The 24,340-nt window shown below is 34.5% G+C and overlaps 2 protein-coding genes across 2 annotated transcripts; both read right to left on the reverse strand.

Annotated features, from left to right (window-relative positions):
• Positions 1-2,559: 2,559 nt before the first annotated feature.
• On the reverse strand, positions 2,560-15,188 carry LOC103708680 (Mannose-P-dolichol utilization defect 1 protein). Its single transcript, XM_008793727.5, has 8 exons — positions 14,787-15,188; positions 12,172-12,325; positions 11,960-12,032; positions 11,704-11,770; positions 11,430-11,489; positions 6,947-7,007; positions 5,936-5,977; positions 2,560-3,158 (listed from the first exon to the last, which is right to left on the reverse strand). The coding sequence occupies exons 1-8, from the start codon at positions 14,937-14,939 to the stop codon at positions 3,052-3,054; spliced, it is 717 nt and encodes a 238-aa protein (XP_008791949.3). The 5' UTR covers positions 14,940-15,188; the 3' UTR covers positions 2,560-3,051.
• Positions 15,189-18,529: 3,341 nt separating this feature from the next.
• LOC103714528 (NEP1-interacting protein 1-like) lies at positions 18,530-21,501 on the reverse strand. The gene is made up of 5 exons (XM_008801810.6): positions 21,155-21,501; positions 20,215-20,393; positions 19,250-19,333; positions 18,990-19,157; positions 18,530-18,890 (listed from the first exon to the last, which is right to left on the reverse strand). Exons 1-5 carry the CDS (start codon positions 21,342-21,344, stop codon positions 18,768-18,770), a joined length of 744 nt encoding a protein of 247 aa, XP_008800032.3. The 5' UTR covers positions 21,345-21,501; the 3' UTR covers positions 18,530-18,767.
• Between the last annotated feature and the right edge of the window lie 2,839 nt (positions 21,502-24,340).

Here is a 24,340-nt window from a genome sequence, read left to right on the forward strand (position 1 = left end):
TTTCCTGTTCTCACTTACTAATGTTGTACTACTTGGGAGTTTCCCTTGTCTCAGAGGGTGATTGGCAACAAAATCTTCTAAACAAAGACTTTCCCTGGGGGTTGCACGCCTTAGCAACTAGAGATTCTTGGTTCAAGTCTTGGTTAGTGTATTTCAAATTATTCAAGCCTACACGATTATAATGTGTTGGCTTCCTTTCTTTTTTCTCTCCCTCATTAGAAAAAAAAAAGAGAGAGAAATCTAATGTGCATTATAAGATAGATCTACAAAGAAAAAGCTTTTCGCCATGAATGACATGGAAAAAATTGAAAAAAATGTCTTTGTGGAATCCTTCTAGGATCCTGTTTGCCCTAGACATATCAACCCAAGACAGGTTGATTTTTGACCATACAAGTACATAAAAAGAAGCCTTTTACATTTTAATATGATTCTGTGTTTCAAAAAATTAAAATTTATTTGCTTCTAGTAGAGTGGTATTTTATAATTTCACAAGAGCAGTTTAAAGACCTTACTTACGACTATATTTTTGTTCTTTAGGCTTTTATCCAATGAAATTTATTTAGATTTTTTTAAATGTTTGGAATATCATGAGCTTTGCAAAAGTTCTCTTCCATGTAATGGAAACTGATTCTTGAACACAAAATTACATAACTTTGCGGACTCGGGGTTTTGCCTTCCTAATTTCCCATGTTGGCAGTCCATGAGGTTGGATTCCCTCATGTTTGGCATTGCTTTAAGAAAGAAAAAATCTTTTGATTTTTAAAGTAAAAATTACAAATTATGTAAATCAAGTGTTTGGTAATATCATCTAGTAGTATTCAGCTTCCAACTTCTTTTGTGAGATTGATCCATATCATCTAAATATGGTAAATCATCCATGAAAAGTATGTGATTACCAAATGTCAAAACTCTAATAAGTTTTTTATATGCTGGCAAATGGGTCTACAATATCTTGAATCAAACAATGATTTGAGTCATCTTTTATTTTTAAAACAAAAAAAATCTCATTCGTACTCATAACTCAAATTGGCTAATCTTGATAGAATTCGAAAGAAAATCTTTAAATATTTATTAAGCCTTCTCTAACCTCTTTTGTTTGTCTCATCTCTAATCTATTTTTAATCTCTAATCTATTTTTATTCCTTATTCTGATTCAATTATTCAAGCTATTAAAAATAATATTTACTTGTTCCAAAATTCATTATCTTTGCTTCATGAAATCATTGAGTTTAGCCATTACGTTCTAAGCCCATACTTTTATTAAAGATGAATATAGTTGGTAAACATAGTTTCTATTAAACATATCCTCTTCTAGTTAAATGATGTTGCATTAAATAGCAAAATGACTAGTACAAATAATTACGAGAAAACTAAATTTTCTTGGAGATAAATTTTAAGTTCTATACCTACTTCACCATATATCACATTATCTGATTTCTCTCATATTGGAAGATAGATTTGGTCAAAAATTTTCCAAAAATGACAAACTTCTATTTGACTAGACATTTTAGAGGCTTAAACATTCTCAAAATAAGGTCGACGAGAGACCAATAGGCCTTAAGACTAGTTGTCATGTCATAAATTTGAAAAATTATTTATTTATTAAAAAAAATACTATTAACAAAAACTATATATGAAAGTTGTGGCTTCCAAAAAATTTCATAAATTACTAGTTAAATTTAAATATAGTGGATCTTCCTTCAGTCAACAAGCTAGAAAATGACAAAAAGAGCACGAAGAGTAAGAAACATCTAGTGGATTTGTCCCCCCTTTTGGACATATTTCTGAACTGTGGTATCTTTAGCTTATATATTTCTTACAGAGTCATAATTCTTCAACAAAACTTTTTATTAACTTTCAAAGAAAAATCTTCAATTTGCTTGATTTTCTCTACCATCCCAACAATATCACTTTGACAATATTATAATTATTTTATGACATAAACTTTTATATACGATATATTATATATTAGTTTCCTATTTTAATATAGTAATATTGTTATAACAATAACAATATACAATTATAATATTGTAATATATAATTATATATATTATACCATTTCGGCAATTCCTGATTTTCTTGTAGTATTATCAGTCATCACCTATGATGCCGTATAATACATATGCTGTTATTATCCTTATATCAAGATAATAGTTATAGCATTTACGATGTATAGCATATATTATGATAATGTTTTATAATATTAATGATAATATATTATCATACTAATATAAGATAAATGTATAAGAAGTAACAGAAAATATGATTATATATATATATATGACATTTTGAAATCAAGATGCATTTCTTTCTGACTTTGGCGTTCAATTTTTATATAGAGAATATCTTTCCACGTTTTATAAATATATGTGCTTTTCAATCTTTGCCTACTACCACACGTGCTCTCTTCTCCTTTCTCAATTAGATCAAACTTCTTTCATAAAACTTCTTCAAAACAAATAACAATGAGTGTGTTGTTCTGGAATACTCAAAAGCCGATTAAATTCAAAAAGAAACATTACTTTCAATAACATACTCTAGGACATGCCATGAAGCAACTTAAAAGAAACTGCATACATTCAGAATTAAAATTAAAAGAAAAAAAGAAAAAAAAATCTGTCATTGATTTAATAACACATCAAGCCCGCCTAGTATCTCTGGAGGATAGACTAGAAAGCGTAGCATATGGCAAATACAGTGCCCATGGTTTACCCACAAAGAACATGTGATCGAGGACCAAGATCCTGGCAATTAAAATAGTTTGAAGTAGATCTCATAAACATACTCTGTTTTGAATCATGTATTTCTTTTCCTTTTGCATTCATTCTAAGGTTATCGAAGGAGTGCATTTATATAAGAAGGGTGCAGATACAAAGGGGAAGCAAGAAAACCTCCACTCTGAGAAGCCATCTTGAGAATGCCCACAGCAACCAACTACATCCGGGTGGAGATGAAAAGATGCGAGGGTGAAGATGCGTGGACTCCAGTCCTGAGACTTTGCGCAATAACAAAGGATGATATTGCAGCCCCAAGCATATAAAGTCTGATGATTCACTGTACTTTCTTCTCTTTCTTTGCAGGCGGCGGCGTTTGATACATAAGTATCTGACTTAATATGGTGCCGTTCATCACGATGCCAATGACAGAACCCAAAACCACTTTGAACAAATTAAGGGCAACAAGCATGCAGATCCACTAGCAAAAAAATGTACATGCAGAGAAGCATCTTTTTTGCATGAATTTAACTACGTAGGTTGAAAGAATACAAACGCATTGTCATGTATATACACATATATATCTCGCCAACTACCAAACAGACATCACGAAAGGCTAAATGCAACTGAAATTTCAAAACTTATAAATGGTGCAATTGAAGACAGTAATTTGATCGAGCAGTTAGAGTACAAGCAAAAAGGTAATTATACAAAAGACTGCAGACTGAATTACCAGTACAACGTAGGAAATGATGGCGAGGAGTAAAGCAATTCTACACGATAAAATATCTTATGCAATACCTTCTTTTAAGTGCAATGGGAGGGCAAGTCCCCCTGACATCATTGAGGTAATGGAATAGTGCATTGCATCTCTCACAATGTCAATTTTAACAAGAAGCAGTACAACACATTACTTGCAGGTCCATTAGTTTTAGCAATAACAGGTAGCTGGTCATTCCTGTCCCTGAAAATCTTATACTAGCCAACACTGATAAGAATCAGATCAACAAATTAGCTCCTCCAAATTGTCAAACTGCTCCAATACTTATATAACCCATTAATCCAAGCAATATCCCACTTAAGCAGTTGTTACATATGGTGATTTACCTTGTGTCCAACAAAGAGGCAACACTTATGTGCTCTTGCAAAGGAATGCGGTCTTACTCCTCAAAAATTTGCTTACTTAGGAAAAGAGTGATTCTAAATTATTTCCACGGCTGAAGAGATAAAATCCCCATATGAAACCAATACATGGACCATCATACCTAGTGCTCATGAAACATTTTTTCACTAACAAGTTTGTCTTGAATGAAAAGCACAAAATGATTAGATTGACTGCTTCAAATCATGTTGTGTCACCCTGAGGCGAAGAATAGGGTAGGGATACCTAGTGCCAATGAAGCATTTTTTTGGTAGCAAGTTTGTCTTCAATGGCAAGTACAAAATGACTAAATTGACCACTTCAAATCATGTTGTGTCACTGTGAGGATAAAATCAAAAATAGGGTAGAGACTATTATGCATTTCCATCCTTGCAGTCAAGATGGGAACAATATAACCCACACTTGCTCTATCAACTACCTTTGGCCAATATTCCAACACAACATCATGAATTCATTATAACTAAGACATCTATATGAAAAGGTAAAGAAGCATCTTCAGAAAGCCACATACCAAGGATTTAGGATCTCTAAAATATTTCCTGGGTATTGAGGTGGCAAGATCCAAAGCTAGCAATAGTTTGTCTCAAATGAAATATGTTTTGGATCTTTTGACAGAGAACGGAACACTTGGTGCATGATTGATGGATAATCCTATCAATCCAAGCATAAAGTTTATACTGGATCAAGGAGTTTTGTTACTTGACACTGGGATAGACAGAAGATCAGTAAGGAAGCTTATTTACTTTACTATTAAAAGACCAGGCAATACATTTGCAGTTAGTCTGGTCAACCAATTCATGCACTTTCCTCGAACCTCATGCTGGGACACAGTTGTTCGTGTACTGAGGTACCTGAAAGGATCACCAGGAAAATAAGCCATTGATAAACCCATTGGAAATATCTTCGTTGAACATTTTCTGAAACTGATTGGGCAGGATCTCCTTGAGATAGAAGGTCCACTACAGGGTATTTTATTTTTATTGGAGGAAACTTGGTGACTTGGAGAAGTAAGAAGCAAGGAGTTGTGGTTAAATCAAGTGCTGAGCAGAGTATAGAGCAAATGGATCATAAAGTTTGTGAACTTATGTGGTTAAAAACTTGAAGAATCAGGCTTTGTTATTGACAAACCAAGGAAAATATATTGTGAGAACCAGGCAGCGACTCATATAGTAAGTAATCCTATCTTTCATGGGTGAACGAAGCATATGGAAGTGGATTAACATTTTATTAGACAAAAAGTGGAGGAATAGAAGATTGTTACTCCTTTTGTAGCACAGGAAGTCAACTTGTTGATATTCTTACAAAGTCTCTTTGGTACTCTCACCATTACACTATTTGTTCCAAGCTGAGCATGGGAGAGATATATGCTCCACCTTGAGGGGGAGTGTTAGTTTTGTCTTTTGTTGATATTATAGTGTTTTATTTGTTATTATGGGCCTTGTTTATGGGCCAACTTATTGGAACTGATTAGATTTGACTGATTCTTTACTGCAGGGTATTTTCATCAAGTTGATATGTGTACACCCTAACACAATAAAAGAAACGTGGGTGCAAAGAGGAGGGACGACCTGGAGTTACTTCTCTTTTCTTTCTCTTTATTTCTTACTTCCTTTTTTCTTGCTGTGCAGATCTGAAATCTTCTTGCTGCTAGATTAATAAACAGACCTTGTGTCCATAGATGATGAAAGACAAAACATTTAGAGCATGGATCGATTAGTCAACATTTTGTCATGTGCCTTCAAAAACACTATTCAAGACACTATTGAGCACTTTGCATTATAAATATAAACATGAAGCAAAACAGCAAGAAAATTATAGTCATGCCACAAAGAGAATAAATAAAGAATGCTGTGCAAGTGCAGAAACCAAAGGAATGTCAAACAAATGTCATTAAAGATCAATTAGGTAGGTTGAAGTGATCCAGATATCACATATCAAAAAAGATAACATAAAAGCACTCATACTCACAAAATGATACAGCAAAACGCTACCATATAAAGCTAAAATAAGAGAAATGAGTGAAAATTATGAAGTACAAATTGAAAAAAAAAAAGGATACCACTTAACGGAGCCTTTTCCTGAATGCTAGTAAAAACTCGTACTGCAAATTAAGAAACAGAGTATTAAGTCAAGATACCAAAAAATGTGGATTAGAAGTTTATGACTTGAAAATGGAAACCATCTGTGCTTCAGTTAAGGCTCGGGATTAATATAATAAGAACAAGGGTTCAAATATGTTATTTGGAAAAATATTCAAGAGAAATTTGAGAATATGTTGGAACATTTGGGTAAGAAGTTAAGGTTCCTTCTCTGGTTGCTTTAGAAGTACAGGGAAAGAAAGTAAGGAAACCTTTTTTTCATTTGTTTGGAGAAAAGTTTCAATGGACAACAATAAGGAGAAAACGAAGGTCAAATTCTTTTTTTATATCCACTGTACCACTTAGTCTGCAATTTTACCACTTAGACAAGAAAAGATAAATTTCTCAATTTCTTTTCCTTTTTTCCAAATCAACCTTTATTCTCTTTCTTTCCTTCCTTTTCTTAGCAACCAAAGAAAGCCTAAGTCATATAAAGAGAATTAAAATATAGTTTATACAAAAAGAAGAATTTGATGGTGTGTTTGAGTGCACAGTAAAATCATGAAATTTTCAGAGGAAGTTAATTGAGATTACTGTTTACAATTCTATAATTTTGGGTGTATAACCTGGCAAAAAAATTTCAGAAAAGACCCAAAATAATGAAAGTGGAAATTTTCTTCGACAAGAGCTTTCAATTCATGTTTTTCTCCCCTTATCATCTTACATTTTTTCCATGTTTCTGAGCTTTTATCTTGGCAACAAACAAACAACTAAAAAATCTCACTATCACAATTTAAAAATATTAAAATTAGTCAAAAGGACCAGATCATAATTTTAAAATTAAAACCTCTAAAAAACAGATTGTACATATATTTCATGAAAAATTAAAAGCACTTGTCGTGTGCAAATTTAGTTGGTCTTAAAAAATGTATATTTTTGAAAAGATATGATAATATCAAGTTGTTTTGCTTATCAGTTTCGATGATACTGACCAACAGAACCGCCAAAGTTCATGAACGATGTTAAGAAGCTTAGTTCCCCAGTGCTCTTGTTCTGCAACAAATTAAGTCATGTCATAAACTATGAGAATAAACAAAGATTCACAAACACAACATAACCATAAGGCAAACTTCATAACTTAAGGCAAAAGAAGTAAAAGTTCTAGGATATGAAAGCAGTGATTTGTTTCATTTCAAGCATTAGATTGTCATCAATCACAAATGTGTGAAGCAATCTGTCATATGAACATTTTATGAAATGAAAGTGATGATGAGGTTATAATTGTGTCAAATTTTGATAATTCAAAAGTCTAGCGAAAAAAGTATATGATCTCATAAGGATGAAGTGTTATGGGGCATGCAAATGTTCTGTCGTTCAAAGAGTGTACATGAAAACATCTTGAGAGATTCAAGGTTTATTAATACTTTACAGGCTGAAATCTAGGGAGTAAATAATTTTGTTGAATTTTGTATGGTTTTTTTTAAGCTTATTACAAGTTCAAGTACACAAAATATGGTTTGATATATTTGCCTCAGTTATGTTTCACAACAAAGGTATGAGTTTTTTTTAAATAATTAAAGTGTAAGATTCAACTAGATAAGTCAAAGCTTCGGAATTAAGTATTCAGATGTTGATCCTTAATTATAAAACCAACAAAAATAGTCTAGGTCACAAAAGATATAAGATTAACTACAAAGTTTGATGTTAGTTTTATGTTAGCATTTCTTCATCTTACTTTTACAATGGTAACTTTCAGCATTAGTATGTGCTAACAACCTATGACACAGAGTGACGGCATTAGGAAAGATGCTCGCAATCAACTAACACAGAGAAAGAATTCGAAAATAAGGTTCAGAAGACTAGGACAAGTTATTAGTGATCCATGTACCTTTAATCTTAACATGCAAGTTGGATACTTTTGTTGGCACTAATTACAAGCATAAGTACATGTTACTACTAAAAATTTTAACATGGAATGATCTAACTAAAGTCTACATCTAATAAAGATTTAAATTAATAAATTACCGTTTAAACAAAGGCCTGATGCTCAAGGACTTTTTGACAATGTAATTTTCCAAAATCATTTAAAACATGCAACCTTTTACGATCGAAGAAGCAAGAAATCATGATGGAGATCCAAGATCATCTCATGATACATCAAAGGGCCACGGGATTTAAGATTCTTCTCAGATTTGAATTTGCTTGTCAATTAGTTGCCAATTTGCTATTTTCCTTTTATTTCTTATTAATTTAGTCATTGATAAGTTTATTTGGCATGAAAGGTTGAGACTATAAGACCTCAAACTTTAGTAGATGGATTGTGGGTCAAGTTACTGTAGTGTTGCTGCTCATGACTCTGTTCACGCCACAGGAACCATGCTTTATGGGGGCTAGTTTTGGGGTTACAAAAATTCTTAGGGTTTGTTTTTCTTATATAACTGGGTCTTACGGTTATGTAATTAGGTTTTATGCAAAAGATGAATAGAATATCAGCTCTTTTTCTCTCCTATGATGTGATGCTGTAGAAGCGTGAGGCTTGCAAACCTAGATATGAGTCCATTATCTTCTTCTATCTTTCCCTTTTCCATTTTCATGATAATCTATTTCTTTTAGTTCTTTCTAATTATATGTTTTTTCCTAGTTTTAGATAGATCCCAAATTGCTTTTCTTGACACCTAAACAGCCCACCATCTCATCATAAATTTGCTGCAAAGATCATTTGCTTGACAGCCCCTTTCAAACCCTGCGTTTCTTTGTTTTATATCTTAGCTCATCACTTAAACGCTACATGGTAGATCCTTGGACTAGATTCTGTTTAACTAATCCTTCTTTCAACTTACCTTGCTAATTCATTGATATGAAAACCCGATATGTTTCTGATGGATAGCAAGGCATTTAGCCTATTCCCAAGCACCACCAAACCCTCTTATTCCTTATTTGAGCTCTAATTTCATATTCTCTAGATTCATTACTGCATCCATTATCAATTTTGGCGACCACCCAGCTTTCATAGTTCAATTTAAATCAAATGCCAGGTTTGATTAGGATTTTTCCGAAACCAACAGATATCAGCCCAAGCCTAAACCCTCGTTGATACCCCTCCCACAGATTGTCCTACACCATCAGCTTTAGTAGTGGAGGCCATGTAAATTTGGGTGTGTCCTGGGAACATGAGATGCTAAGAATAAGGGCACGTTGGTAGGACTACTATGCCAACAGGGCCAGTACAAGTAGAGTAAAAGTTTCTACCTAGTGAAAGTACTCAACTAGTAAGGCTTCTCTATACATATTGAACCATAATGAGTTGTCAAAGCCATACACATTTCATGGTGGGACCACAAGATGAGGCTCTTTTACATTTTCCTCTGGGCTCTGCTGATATTCATCTCGTATATGTCCACAGATTGGCAATGGGGCACGAAAAGTCTAATAAAAGAGTTACAGAGAAGGATTAATATTTATCATTAGTCTTGTCAAGCATGCATAAAATGTTTATCTGGGATTTGGTGGATGTTTCTGAAAAACAAAGGGATGGTTAATGTCTCTAAAAGATAGGAGTGCCTGTAACCTCTTGTTCTAAAATATTGGAGATTCTGAAGCTGCTTATTCCATCAGCCTATCGAGCCATGTGAAATAGTCTTTGTTCCATGAAAAAATAGCACCATGCGAGTCTCCCCCTACTGAAGGAGATCCAAGTTTTAGACAAGAAGTTATGGGATAGGTTGTTTAAGGACAACAAAATCGTTGTTGGAACAGGGGTTATTTGAGCTATTGAAAGTTCTCATATGGAAGAAATATTGAGGCTTTTAAATAGCAGTGGGATTAAGGATTCTAACCCATGGCTTAGTTTGTTGGCATGAAAACTGTAACTTTAAGGTCATAGGTTCAAGCTAGAGTGACCTGCCAAAAGTCAGTCATGCTTGCAATGGAGTTACTCATGTAAACTTGAGGATGCTTAAACAAATGTACATGATATCACATACTTTATGGGTGACAAAAATCTCTCTATATGATATCCCACATATAGGTAGAAAAACTATTTACAGCCTTCCATCTACCCTGTCAATGTGGCATAAAAAGGGAGAGGGAGCTGAGAGACTGCTGATTCAAGACTACAATATTTTTGAGATACCACAAATCATTCTCCAAAGGATTGCACAATCATATACATGGATCTAGTTGAATATCCATCCCCAACTCAAATGCTGAAGTGTGATCCCAGCTTTCTCACGTCCACATTTTGGACATTCCTCAAATATCATAATTCTGTATCCATGCACCAACTAAAAATTCATCCCAGTATATCATGTCCATAAAATGCAATCTATTCTCCCAATGCTAATCTTTCTTACCAGGAAACCAATTTTTCATTCAAGTAGGAGTTTCATGGGAACTAAAATGCGAAAGTGGCACAATTCTTTTCAAAAACTCTCCAAAACAAATGAGAAAAAAAGGTTTCTTTCAAGAAATATACTTACAATGGATGAGATTTATAAAGAAATGTAGCAAGGAGGAGAGACCTGATTGTTACCCTTTGCTACTCTTTATCACCTACCATAACCAAGGTCTTACATATTGTGGGATGGGGCCTGTCCTAGCTTTTCTGTGGAATAAGACACCCTACGTCCCTACACTCAAGACAGCAGGACAGTGGATGTCCCGTCCCATCCTGATCCATTTCTCAACTCATTCCGTCTTGGCACTCGGGACTACCATATTCCAACCTACCATCCCACTAGGATCTAAAACCTCAGCTCTAAACTATCACTCAAAGGTCTAGAACCCTAGTCATTCAAAACAGGAAAGAGGATGAGAAAATTTTAATTAAAAATTTTTCTTAAACATATTGAAAAGATCGCCCCTTTCATTCACTTAAAGCAAGAGATTAGAGACATCAAAAGAGAAGCTTCTTCATAAATATACAGAGACTATACTTGTATGATTGTATCTATTTGTCAAATTGAACCCAAGTTGAGAAATCAGTAGGACTCCACTTAAAACAAGTTCCTTATTCCTCTTCTTTTGGTTTCCACACATTTGAGCATGTCTTCTTGCAATATATTTTTTACTTCCGTTATGATCATGATTTTCATTTCCTGCATTAGGATCTCTTTTTACGACCATTTCCATAGATTGCTTTCATATTGTTTTTAACATATCCCTCATCGACAACTATGCTAGTAACTTCAAGAGTCTTATAACAGGAATATGTAGCCACTTCAAAACTCAAAAATTTCCTACTCCAACCGTTCAAATCTTCATCATATTTTCTTCCCTACTACCCACCTAATACTAACTCCTAGGCAGACTTAGCATTTTTCTCACTAACAATAATTATTTATCAGAAAGATTAGGGGGGAAGAAAAAGATGAAATTTTTCCAAATATACACATAGAGTAATTATAGCCAAGAGGTAGACTGACCATTGTGTCTAGTCCAACCACAAAAAAAGTGAAATTATAAAAAAAAACTTACAGTATAGTTTTTCCATATTTGTGGAACTCTAGCGAAGAAGAATATGGCATGTTGCAAAGCCTGCAAACAAATGAATGTTTATTAGACAGGCCATAATAAGTAGTAAAACACGCACACACACGAGCACACACACAAACACAAACACACACACACACACACACACACACACACACACACACAGAGAGAGAGAGAGCTAAATGAATCTAGCATGTGAGCTTGTTCTATACACAAGGCACATGTAACTCTGAGATGTATAGCATTGGTAGCAACTCACATATAGGGCTTCGAAAAGAATTGGGTCAATTTGCCCAGCTAATACGGTTGGTGCTAGAGCACAATATCTAACAGACCGTTACTTAAGGAAAGCAGATAACAGCACCATGATCTCCCAGAACAGAGACTGGAATTTTGAGGATTTGAATCCTGATTCCCAAAGCGTGCTATGAGTAATGAGATGTACCAATATATTTCAGCCATTTCCTAAGCAATTTCAGTGATGCAGATATCTAGATATCGGTTATGCAGGATACAGCAGAGCTCTGATCAATGTTTTGGTTCCAAGTGGCTGGGAATAGTAGTAGATAATCGCAACTAAAATTATAGCTGCAAACAAAAACCAAATAGGCATCTATTAAAGTCCATGACAAAATTAAGTTAATATTAGAATTCGAAGACAAAAAATGGTCAGACGTTATATCGAATTTGTCCACCCAACATCCTTTAATTAGTAGAAAATGCATACCTTGAACTAATAGGAAGGCTAGCTCTCCATAAGCTGAAAATGGAAGCCCTTTGTGAATACAATATGACAAAGCAATTGTATAACCAATTACTTCAAGCTCAAAAGCCGCAACACTAAGTCCCCTAACACTTTTGTGCTTCAATATGATATATATCTGCAAGAACAAAAGAAGGATCAAGTGTAAGATCATGATAGAAATGGAACTATAGCATCCTAAACAACAACTGAAGCATGTCATTGAAAAGATAGTTTCCTAACTAGGACAGAAAAGCTATTCCTGTCACCAATTCAAACAACAAAGGTACAAATGAAGCCTTGACTTTGCAGAATACACATGAATGGTCATGAAACAAATTTGCATGTGATAAGATCACAACCTCATTTAAAATTACAAGTCAATGGTAAAGACAGATCATCTATAGGGCCATAATGCGCTAGTATGTTAGAGGAAAAGTACATCTATAATGGGAGCAGGGAAAGTTGTATGTTCTTTCAGTCTTGCATAAACGACGACAGACTATTAGCGCTCACAATTATCTCCAAAAGTAGAAGAAACCACTATGCCAATAATAGCAGACAAATGCAATGAGCATACATATCAAGATTCCCTCCAGCAACTCAATCAGAGGTGATTGAAAGACTGCTAGCACAACAAAAAAATACTATACAGTCAAAGATAATGATAGAACCAGGTCATGAATAAGGAAGCTCAAATCTCACATGCAGAATTATTCAATATATATTTGATATTTCTCACTCATTACTGTGTACCATATTCACGATTGTAGAAAAACTGAAATGGCTATGACATTGTTTAAAAGCTGTACAAGTCTCAGTGCATGTCTAGACACCAAGCACTTAGGTTGTTTGCAATTGCCCATGAGAGGTAAACATACAATTTAATGCAAATAGCATAAGGAGAAGATTTCGTTATCCTTGGGAAGAAAACCAGTTATTCTAGATAATGGCTTCTGTCTACCCTCCTCCATACCTCAGTCAACCCCTTCTTTCTATCTCTTTATTAATTCTTGTCTCTGTCTCTCTTCCATATAATCTTCAAAAGAGTAGGGGTATTGGAGGAAAACAAAAATACCAAAGAAACTATAAAGCTAGGTTATGTTCCTTGTCACTATTATAGCCAAAGACAAGAAGATTATCTGAAATTCTGTTTTAATGAATGCATTTCTTTTCCATTTTTATATCTTATCTTGTTTCTTTAAATCAATGACACATGGATTTTTGTTGATGTTCTTCTTTATCTACTTTTATCATGCAAATGCCAGATAGCTGACCAAGACATTATATGGCCTTTGATTAATAAAAAGGAACAAATATCACAAAAAAGAAAGATTGCCTAAGGGTCTAGTTTCCGATGTCCTTCCAGTATTCCTAGTTCTAAATGAACAGAGCGAATTTGTCTAAGCTGTTTGTTTTAGATTTGCTTAAGGTATTAAATCCAAATTTGATCAGCTAGAAAAGACAGGAAAAAAAGGAATGAAATGACCTGCAAAGGCAGGTTCATTTGAACTAAAAGTATATGATTGTCAAGCCTGAATGTAAAGCTGCTCCAATAAACTACAGACAATTCTTGAGAATGAAGCAAGAAAGGGAGCCATTTTTTTGGTCTTCAAAACATATGATAGGGATCTGATTATGTCTTACACTTATGAATCATATGAGTTTGGCTTAATAGGTGGGCTTGAAAATCTGAAATATTCTAAATTAACTAACCTCTTGATCAAATTGGAGATCCCCCCCTTCAGCAAATTTGATCAAAAAGGCTTCAAGATGTGGTATAATGATTATTTGGTGCATTTAAACAGAGGATTTACTAAGAACCTCACTTGAATACAGGGATAGGACAAAGGACTTAGCATAAAGATGAGTTATAAATTTGAGCCTCTCACTCTAACAAGAACACGGCTACATGAAAAAGAAAAATGTCGAAATATAGATGGCACTAATTTTAAAATAATTGTTAGTCTCCAAACATTAGATAATTGAATACCTTCATTTACAAATTGTACACAGTTCAATTCAACAAATATTTTGCCATGTTCAGAATTCTGTTCATCGGATCGCACAACAGAACAATGTCCCTGATCCGAGATTATAATGTATATGGGCTCTATAGATTCTTGAACCTCTTCCACATGCAGCCGGATTGGTTACAATCCCTTGTGCTTTTAATTCAAAAAAAAAAAAAAAACAAGAAGATCACGAGATCCATTCAAGAAGCGTTTAATTGAAGGAAAGAAAACATATATATCATTTTTTTTAATAATTTAAAACAAGGTCAAATTTGAGCACTCTCCTATCCACTTCAATCGTTGGAACGAACGTTTTAGCGCAATCAAAACAGAAAAGTAATTCTTTATTTTAAAAAACACCTAATTTCTTCTCTGAAGGCAAGAAAATTAGATCAAATCCAAGAAAACAAGAAAAAAAAATATGACACTTTTTCGGTAATCTTCAAGAGCATGAAACCGACGGCCAAGATTACATTTTGAGCACAACTTCCGATTCTTGAGAAGAGTATCCCCAATTGCAACCCAAGAATCCGAACAGGGGGGCAAGAGGAATAGGAGATCGGGACCGGGTTAGGGTTTGGGGACCTGGGGGAGTTTGACCGTGGTGGAGGCGGCGACGATGCAGTAGCCGAGGATCTTGGAGATGAGGGGAAGGAGGCAGTCCTTCTCCGGGAACTTCCCCGCCGTCAGCGACGCCAGCACGCAACCAAAATTTATGCCCAATATTTCCATTTCCATCGCTCTCTCTTTCTCTTCTCCGTTCGCTTTTGCCTCTCCGGCGAGACCGAGGAAGGAAGGAGGGTTGGTTATGGCGTTGCAGCGGGGTTTTTGGGAATAAAGTTGCTTGTATATTTTATTTTATAAAAACTGTGTGATTTTTTTTTCAGTGCATCAGGGACCGTCCAGAGGATTGATTTTAGGTGGGGTACAGGAGATGTACGCAGAGTTCTTTCCGTAAAAGAAAATTTTACTTAAATAAACTTGGTTACTCTTAGCATCCGCTTGGCTCGCAAGTAGTTGAAGCAGAAATATTTTCCTTGAGAAGTTGATGGAGAACCCATATGATATTTGTTTTTAAATTAAGTATTTATTATTTTTTAAAAATATATATATGAAATATCTATTAGATATTTGATAAAAAAATTATATCCATTCTATCTACAAATTTAAAAATATTTTAAAAAAGTTAAATTTTAGCTGGTAGGAATTATATTTTTTTCAAATTTTCAGAAAATTAGATTTTTCCGAGTTAAGCATGAATTTTTGTTTTTCATAAAATATGGAAACTTAATTCTATAGAAAAGCTACTTTTTCATATCTTTCTTTGAAAATTCCATCTAAATATAAGGCATTTCTTCATTTTTCAATTAACCATACTTTCTCTCTCATCTTCTAGCAAACCAATTGAGTCCTCAAGTAGGTTTCCAACCGGATTCGATCAAGTTTAGATTGAACGATAGAATCCTATATTCATAATCCGAACATTAAATGTGATTTACTACCACTAAAATACTTTTTTACAATAAATTATATAATTTGAAAATTTTAGACTATGCTTCAAGTGATCAAAAAATTAGACAGTTTAAATAACACGAAACAATATATGGGCTATGAAACTTTAAATGATATGATTTTTTATGTATAAATAATTTGAGATAATAGATCACATCCAACAGCTTGGGTCATCGACATAAGACTTTATCGTCCAATTTAGATTTGACCATATTTAAATGAAGATCTATTTGAGTGCAGCCAAATCTATGTCTAATTAATATGCCCAAAATCACGTAGACTTGCTTGACGCCTAATGGGAGGCTTTCCTTTTTATACACTGTTAGTACACAAGGAGCATTTGGAGGATGATTAAAAGTAAGATGGGCAGGCCATCAACAATTACCTTTAAGGGGAAAGAATGCAAAAGAGAAGAAGGTTAAAAGACAACAAAAAGCATGAGCAAAGTTTGGAGATGAAAGGAATTACCAGGTATTTCTAAACAAGAAAACTTCTTCCATACTGATGAGAACCTTCTGCGGTCAACTATATGCGGCTAAAGTTGTAGTGAGACATGATATAATTCCAAGTAGCTAAGACTCTTTTGTAATCTCCTAACTTCTGTAATTCTTTATAACTTCTAATAAGTTGGTGCGAGGTCACCCTCCCTTTTTCTCAAAAAAATAAGTGAGAAAAAAAAAACATGGAGCAGCAATTAAACCTATATCGTTTGCATCTATCATGAAGATTGTCATCCTCATAAAAATATTTAGTCCCATACATCATGTGAGTCTTTTTGCTTGTTTCCTAACAAGCTTGACAACAACGATAACGCTATGGGGTGAAAGTAGATAGTATAATTTGTGCGATTTTTAAAGTTGGTTAAATTATTAATCATCATGTCACGAGAAAACATAACTAGTAAATAATCTCCACCTCTCTATAATTAACTTAAATACAAAATTTTCATATCATGAATCATTGATACATGGCTTTATATGGAGCTGAAATGAAGATACCGCCAATATATAACTTTACAATTTTAAGGTCAATATTAAAATTCCAGAATATATTTCTATCAAATTAGTTCTAAATGCCCATGCCTAAAAAAGGGTCACTTAACTCATTATTTCTTCCGCATGGAATGCACATTTCCATAAAATTCTTCGCATCAGAACCAAGTTTTTATAGCCAACCAGGGTCTTTTACAATACCACAATTTTCTAAAGAGAACTAATAAAATTCTCAATTAGTTTCTAACTAATACTATTATCTCCGATCGATCGACTCTTCAATCATTTAAATATTGAGAGGTTGCCATAGGACTATGATGCTGTTGCTGCATCACTCCTGCCGTAATTTCTTGCTCTTCGTTACTTCCTGTTAATGGGGCTTCCCCTGATCAAACTTGCTCCCTTCTTCTTCAAGTAGGTGGAGGTTTTTTTGAGCCCCTCCCTTTTTTTTTAATCTTCCCAAAACTAATATATATGTACATATATCTATATAATATTAATTTGAGGGTGCATTAACTCAACACCAGGGGAGACTGACATGGTGAAATGCACATTTACACCTGCTTCAATGATGTATTCATGATTGCAGACTGGCCATCAACTTCTAAACATGAATACTTAAAACCATTGACCCCTTTCATAGAGAAGGATGGCCGGGTGAAATTTTGGGACCAAGCAAGGAGGAGATAGAAGGCAAAGCTTTTGAATTTGCTAGATACATTAGAGCCTCCTATATAAGATCATATATAGGTGTATGTTAGATAAATCTTGAATATTTATACAAGACCAAAAAAATTAAATAATATCTTTTAGCTAGTGTTTTTTGGATGAAATTTTAGATAATGACAAACAGTATCAGAGTTGGTCCAGCCTATAAATCTATATAAAGTAGAAAATACTATAGCATAAATATCTTTGGACTAACCAAGAGTTGACTGTGATATTTACAATTTAATTTTCGGTTCTTTTGATTGGATTTAAATAGATTTAGGTTGTTAGCCTAACGAAAAAGAGGCTAGAGCTTTAAAAAAAAAGTATATGAGGATTTGTACATACGTATATTAAGTTCCATATCGGTCATAAACTGAGTAAATGCTCAATATTTATATAGAATTAAGGAATCTAAATAATACCTTCCGACTAGTCTTTTTAGATGAGTTTTTTTATCATAACAATTTATAAATGGATGACTGTGAGTTTAGAGAGGGCAGTGCATCACTATTAGTTCATAAAATAGAATTTTTTATATCAATACAGTTATTTTAGGATTTGTCTTATAAAATATATAAATAGAATTGATGAAGAATTACTAAACTTTAGTGATAAAAGCAACTAAAAAGATAAGAAAAAATCAATTATGGCATACAAAATATGAAAGCCCCGCCATCCCACAATTAATACTAACAAGGCTTACTCTTTTTTCTTGAGAACCAGGTGCGCTACTCTTTCCTATTACTTTAATAAATCGAAACCAATCATTTTGATGAAAGCCTGAAACCAACTTGAATGTTTCTTTCACATGTCTATACAAGCCGAACACTTTCTTCAATGATTCAATTAATACAATTCCAAATTTTCCTCATTCCTAATCATTTGTAACTATAAATTTCATACTATTTTCCAACATTTACTTTGACATAATATTCTCTTTAAGGCTAATATTATAATCCATACTTCCCTGGATTCCCTGTTTTTAAGATGGGGGAAATGCTAAAAACAAATTATACATGAAATAGTTAGCTGAAATAAGCGGCAGGCAAAAATGTTAAAAATTGTTAATCTACAAATTAATATATCTATAATAAAAAAGAGTCCAAGACCATATCTTTTAATAGATATATAGATATGGTAAAGGAAGCAGAGCTTCATTTCATAATCCACAACTCTCTAGCCCCGGAAAAGGGGGAAAATAACAAGACATGTGTAAAAGAATTAGAATAGCCCTAGATGTATAGCATCTCACATACATCCATCCATACATACATATATATATACACACATACATATATATGTATGTATATATGTATATATAATTATATATGTGTGTAGGTTTGTATTCCTTCTAAATATCCCTTCTGCATAGAGGGCAAGAACCATGTCTAGTAAGCCAGTTATCTATGCATGGTAAATGGAATATGTGCCGACACTTAGGCAAGCTCCTCGCCGTCTCTCCAATTTGGAAGTCCTGCAAAGGAAATCCAGTCACTTAGTCACCACTAATTAGGAAGCTAACTCTCAATTAAATTACCACAGATCCAAATAATCTACAAAGATGAATCCTAACCTGCAGGCACACTGAACAGCAGATTCTATCACCTGAGGCATCCACATTGTCATCTGAAGTAATTTTAATCTTTGGAAGCTTGTCTACAGAATCCTCCGACATTCCCCCGGTACCTCCAGTTTCAAAGAAATCACGAATCTCAATGTAGGGTGAATCCATAGCACTCATCTGCACTCAAAGAACAACCAGAATTATACAAGGTAATATAACAGCTGTTCTTCATTTCAATTGCTAGAATTCAGCTCCAAACAAGTGGGTACCTGACTCTGTACTGCACTTTGGACAGCTGGTCCAACCTTGTCTCGAACAAGCCTTCCACTCAAAAGACTAGAGATGATGTCCATCTGTTAAGAATCAAATTATAACAAAATGTTCAAATGAATATCTAATAACAAGCCTTGGCTTTGAATCAACCTTCCTTCTAAGGTGAGGCTTTAGTATGACATAAGCAATTCTCTCTCTCAAAAATAAAGGTGGACTTGAACAATGTTAGAGCTTGTGTATTGCTGAATTAGATGAATCATGCTACCATTTAGTTTGCAAATACAAATAGGTTGCTCTCATATAAATGTTAAATATTTTCAGCCTTTTTACTCTTCAAAGACTCGCTTGAATGCTTTCAACCTACTAGAACAATGTTAGAGCTTGTGTCTTGTTGAATTAGAGGAATCATGCAACCATTTGGTTTGCAAATACAAATAGGTTGCTCTCCTATAAATGTTTCATAATTTCAGCCTTTTTACTCTTCAAAGACTCACTTGCATGCTTTCAACTTACTAGAACAATGTTAGAGTTTGTGTCTTGTTGAATTAGAGGAATCATGATACCATTTGGCTTGCAAATAAAAATCAGTTGCTCTCCTATAAATGTTTCATAATTTCAGCTTTTTTACTCATCAAAGACTCACTTGAATGCCTTCAACTTACTAGAACAATGTTAGAGCTTGTGTCTTGTTGAATTAGAGGAATCATGCAACCATTTGGTTTGCAAATAAAAATCGGTTGCTCTCCTATAAATGTTTCATAATTTCAGCTTTTCTACTCTTCAAAGTTCACTTGAATGCTTTCAAGTTACTAGAACAATGTTAGAGCTTGTGTCTTGTTGAATTAGAGGAACCTGCAACCATTTGGTTTGCAAATACAAATAGGTTGCTCTCCTATAAATGTTTAATAATAATTTCAGCCTTTTTACTCTTCAAAGACTCACTTGAATGCTTTCAACCTACCAAGTATAGGATACTCCAAATCCCTGATTCATTGGAATTCCAAAGATCAAGAGATGATTCGACAGTCTCGATTGAGAAAACAGCTCCAGAAATAGCCCCAATTCCAGCACCTCGGAATAATCCACTCTCAGTCGCTAGGCCGATCAAAGCACCCGTCACAGCCCCTACGAATGAACCAACTGCACAAAAATAAAAGGAAAAACAACTATCAGCTAATGCTTCACAAAGCATTTGCAACAAGTCTCATTGACCTCCACTGTGTGCAAAATGTAATTGGAGCTTAAATAGCTTTGCAAATAAAACAAGTAAAGAAAAGAGAGGAAAAAGAAGAAAGAAAATGTTACAAGACCCAGAGAATGGCAAACAAAGCAAGTTGTGAAGAAAATTGCATTACCCTATGAAACAATAACCCTGAAATCAACCAAGGAAAAGAAAGATTGCAGCATTCTGGGTACTCTGCTCCCAGTTTATCTTTGATCAATTGGTTTGGTTATTCTGAGAACTGGATTCTGGTTTGGAATATGTTGTTATTGATTTCATTACCTCATTGAAAATGAATTTAATAGGCTTTGCCTATCCTTCCTCCCAATATATATATATATATATATATATACATGGCAAATAGACCATCTAACCCATCAAAAAATAACAAATACTCACATTAGAAATCAAAAATCTGATATACATTAAAACAACAAACCACTTTATCAAAGATTCAATCAGTGCTGATCCTGGTCCGATGTCAGAAATTTCAGGTAAGTAAAAAAGACAGAACAGAAAAATACAACAGAGTAACAAGAACCAAAAGGAAGTCCCTACAGCATCACCAGCTTAAAAAAATCCCATGACAGCTATACCAACAAGCCATACACCATTGGTATGAACAAAGTGCAGGAAAAAAAAACAGAGGAGAGAGAGAAAGAGAGCGAGAGAGACCAACCTATGGCAAAAACACAGGTAACTATAGCACAGATCACCCTTCTAACCATCTCAGAAACCATGGAGCTGTAGCTACCACCTCCTCCTTCTCCCCAGGTCCCAGAAGAAGTAGAAGAGGAGGAGGAGGAGGAGGAGGAGGAAGAAGAAGAAGAAGAGGAAGCAGTAGTAGAAGAAGGAGTAAAGAAATCCATGTCAAGGGGTAATTGAGAACGAATCAAGCCAAGGCGGAGGTATTGAAATAGATTTATAGGAAGTGGAGAAAAGGAGGAAGAGGCGGTTGGTTTCCAAGAAGAAGAGGAACGGAGGAAAAGTAGCCCGGGAGAGGGACACAGCGAGGAAAGAAAGAAAAGGCCAGCCGCGCATTTATTGTAGGTTGTGTGCGAGTCATAGACATCGGTGACGCTTTCAACTGCAGCTTTTTGTATTCGTATGGCCGTCGTCTTTTGCGAGCGTGGACTGTGGAAGAGGAAGGAAGGAAGCTTCCGTTGGACCTGGACAAAATGGCTTGAAGAGGCCAATTGCCTTTGGCCTTGGCTTGGGATGAGGCACCACCCCGCCTTTGGCACGGACAAAAAGAAGAGGATCACATAATGACCGTAGGAACTAATCACAAAGTGACCTTCCATTTACCACTAGAACATCCTACCAAACCAAAGGGATATTGACACCTAACTTAGATGGGATGGAAGGGTACAAGGATGCACGGGAAGTTGGTGGACTTTCCCCTCCTGGGAGAAACCAATACGTACTACGTATGAGAATCAATAATGGCCAAAGGTGGCAAAGCAGGTAACAAACAGAGACAGCTCGGGGAGGGTAAAGTTAGTGCTTTTCTCATGAAAAATTTAAGAGGTCTCGTTTGGTTAGAACGAAAAGTATGATCAACCAAAAAAAAAAAAACTCTATATTTGATTAAAATTTAAAATAAATAAATAATATTTTTTATGAAAATAAATTTTAATATTTTATAGGAAAAAAAATCTATGAGGAGTATAGAAAAGAATTTTCATTTGTTGAAAATTAAAAATAATTAAGATGCTCTTAAATAGAATAAGATAAAATTTAATTGAACATATAAAATTATTTTTCTAAATATCATATATTCATATGTCAGTATAAATAAATATTTTTTTTTAAAGAATAAATGAGTTCAGAACGAGAAATGAATGTAATTCTAGTAGGTAGATGGTACCTTAGGGGTCCAAGCTACATGCAAAAGCTAGCTATAACTATATTTTAGTACGTGCTCTGTCTTTTCTTCGACTTTCTCACTTTGCTGACAAAACTTGCACTCGGAAATAAATGGAGACAGCTCATGGAAGGTAAAGTTTACTTCTCCCAGGGAAAAGTTTAGAATGAGATGTGGGAGTAACTCTAGTGGGTGGATCGTATTTTCTATAGTTATAGCAGGGGTCCAAACTAGGGAAAAGCCGGCTGTAACCATATTTTAGCATGTTCTCTTTGTTTCTTCTTCAACTTTCTCATGTTGATGACAAAACTTGCATTGGGAAATAAATAGAGACAGCTCATGGAGGGTAAAGTAAACTTTTCCCTGGGAAAAGTTTAAAATGAGAAGTGAGAGTAACTCTGGTGGTTGGATAATATTTACTATAGTCATAGCAAGAGTCCAAGCTTGGCACAAGCTAGCTATAACTATATTTAAGTATGTGCTCTCTTCTTCCTCAACTTTGTCACTTTGGTGACAAAACTTGCATTGGGAAGTAAATAGAGACAGCTCATGGAGGGTAAAGTTTAACTTTCCCAAGGAAAAGTTTTGAATGAGAAGTGAGAGTAACTCTAGTGGGTGGATCATATCTTCTATAGTTGCAGCAAGAGTCCAAGCTTGGCAAAAGCTAGCAATAACTATATTTTAGTATGTGCTCTCTCTGTTTCTTCTTCAGCTTTCTCACTCTAGTGATAAAACTTACAGTGTTTTGTGACCTAAACGATGCACACAAGTTAAGACAAGAGAGTAGATGGGCATTCGTAACATTATAAATCAGTGCAGTTTTGCAGTGTGACAAGTTTAGTAAACCCTCTCAGTAGAATATTATATTATGAGGTTGGTGACAAAACCAAGGTTCTTCCATCGGACTTCATGCTGCCGACAGGACTTGTTCAAACTTCAAACCATTGTTTAACTTAGAGCAGTTTCATGCATTGACCAATCCCATAAGAAAGAAACAAACATTATATTTTATTTAGCTTATCTTTGCAGGCACAAATAAGAAAGTTAACAAAAGTCGTTGCTCTAATATGATCTGTCCACAAGATTTTTCTGGATTAATATGAAATATATCAAAGAAATTGTTTCATTAGATGGATATTGGCAGCAACTAGGCAGGCAAGATGGGGAATATATTAATATGTCATGCTTATTGACTGCGAAAAGTTTTTGTTATCTTGTCTTGAGAGTATATAATAGAGGATTAATTAATGGAAGTGGGTTATATTTGGCATTGGGGGCACAAATATAGAAGCTTGCTCTAGAGCATATCAGAGACTGGCATAGTTTACCAAACTCTATAGGTGGCTTCAAAGAAAACAATCTCCACAAGTACTGGTACCTTGAAGTAATGGAGGACTAGGGTCTAGATGAACAGGAAGATAAACAAGGAACCTCATGGTGAATTATAGATTTGATGTTGGGGACTCCAAGAAACTGAGATTTCTCTTTGGTGTCTGCGCTGAGGAGATTAGAGATAAGACTTGTATGTGATTACCGATACTTAATGAAGCTTCATGAAGCATATAACTTGATTAAGGTAATGAGTCAGACAGATTTTTCCGAAAAAATTCTGAATGGTATGCTCTTGGCTTTTGATGTGCAAAGAGATTGCAGTGAAAGCCATGCATAGATTCTAAGTTAAAAAAAAAAAAGTCATGCATAGATTTGTGCAAGGACAGAAATTTATGGCGCATATATAGTCTACTGACCAAACTTTAACGAAGTTAATTATTGCTAAACATATATATGATGAAAGCCTTGGATTCTCTCCTTATGTTCGCCATGTTATATGTTTGTGGACATGCAAATCATAAAAAGTAAGTCCCCTTCTAATCTGAAAGACTGTGAATTATGATGTTGATTGAAGATTTTAAATGGTTTAAAAATCAGGTGTGATGGCTCATCAAACTTTATGCAAACACTTGTGCTACTGAAGAATTAACTAATGAATCATGATCG

Source organism: Phoenix dactylifera, chromosome 3 (genome assembly GCF_051530095.1).
Source record: "Phoenix dactylifera cultivar Ajwa chromosome 3, Ajwa_hap1_PhDact_Kaust_v1.1, whole genome shotgun sequence".
NCBI lineage: Eukaryota > Viridiplantae > Streptophyta > Magnoliopsida > Arecales > Arecaceae > Phoenix > Phoenix dactylifera.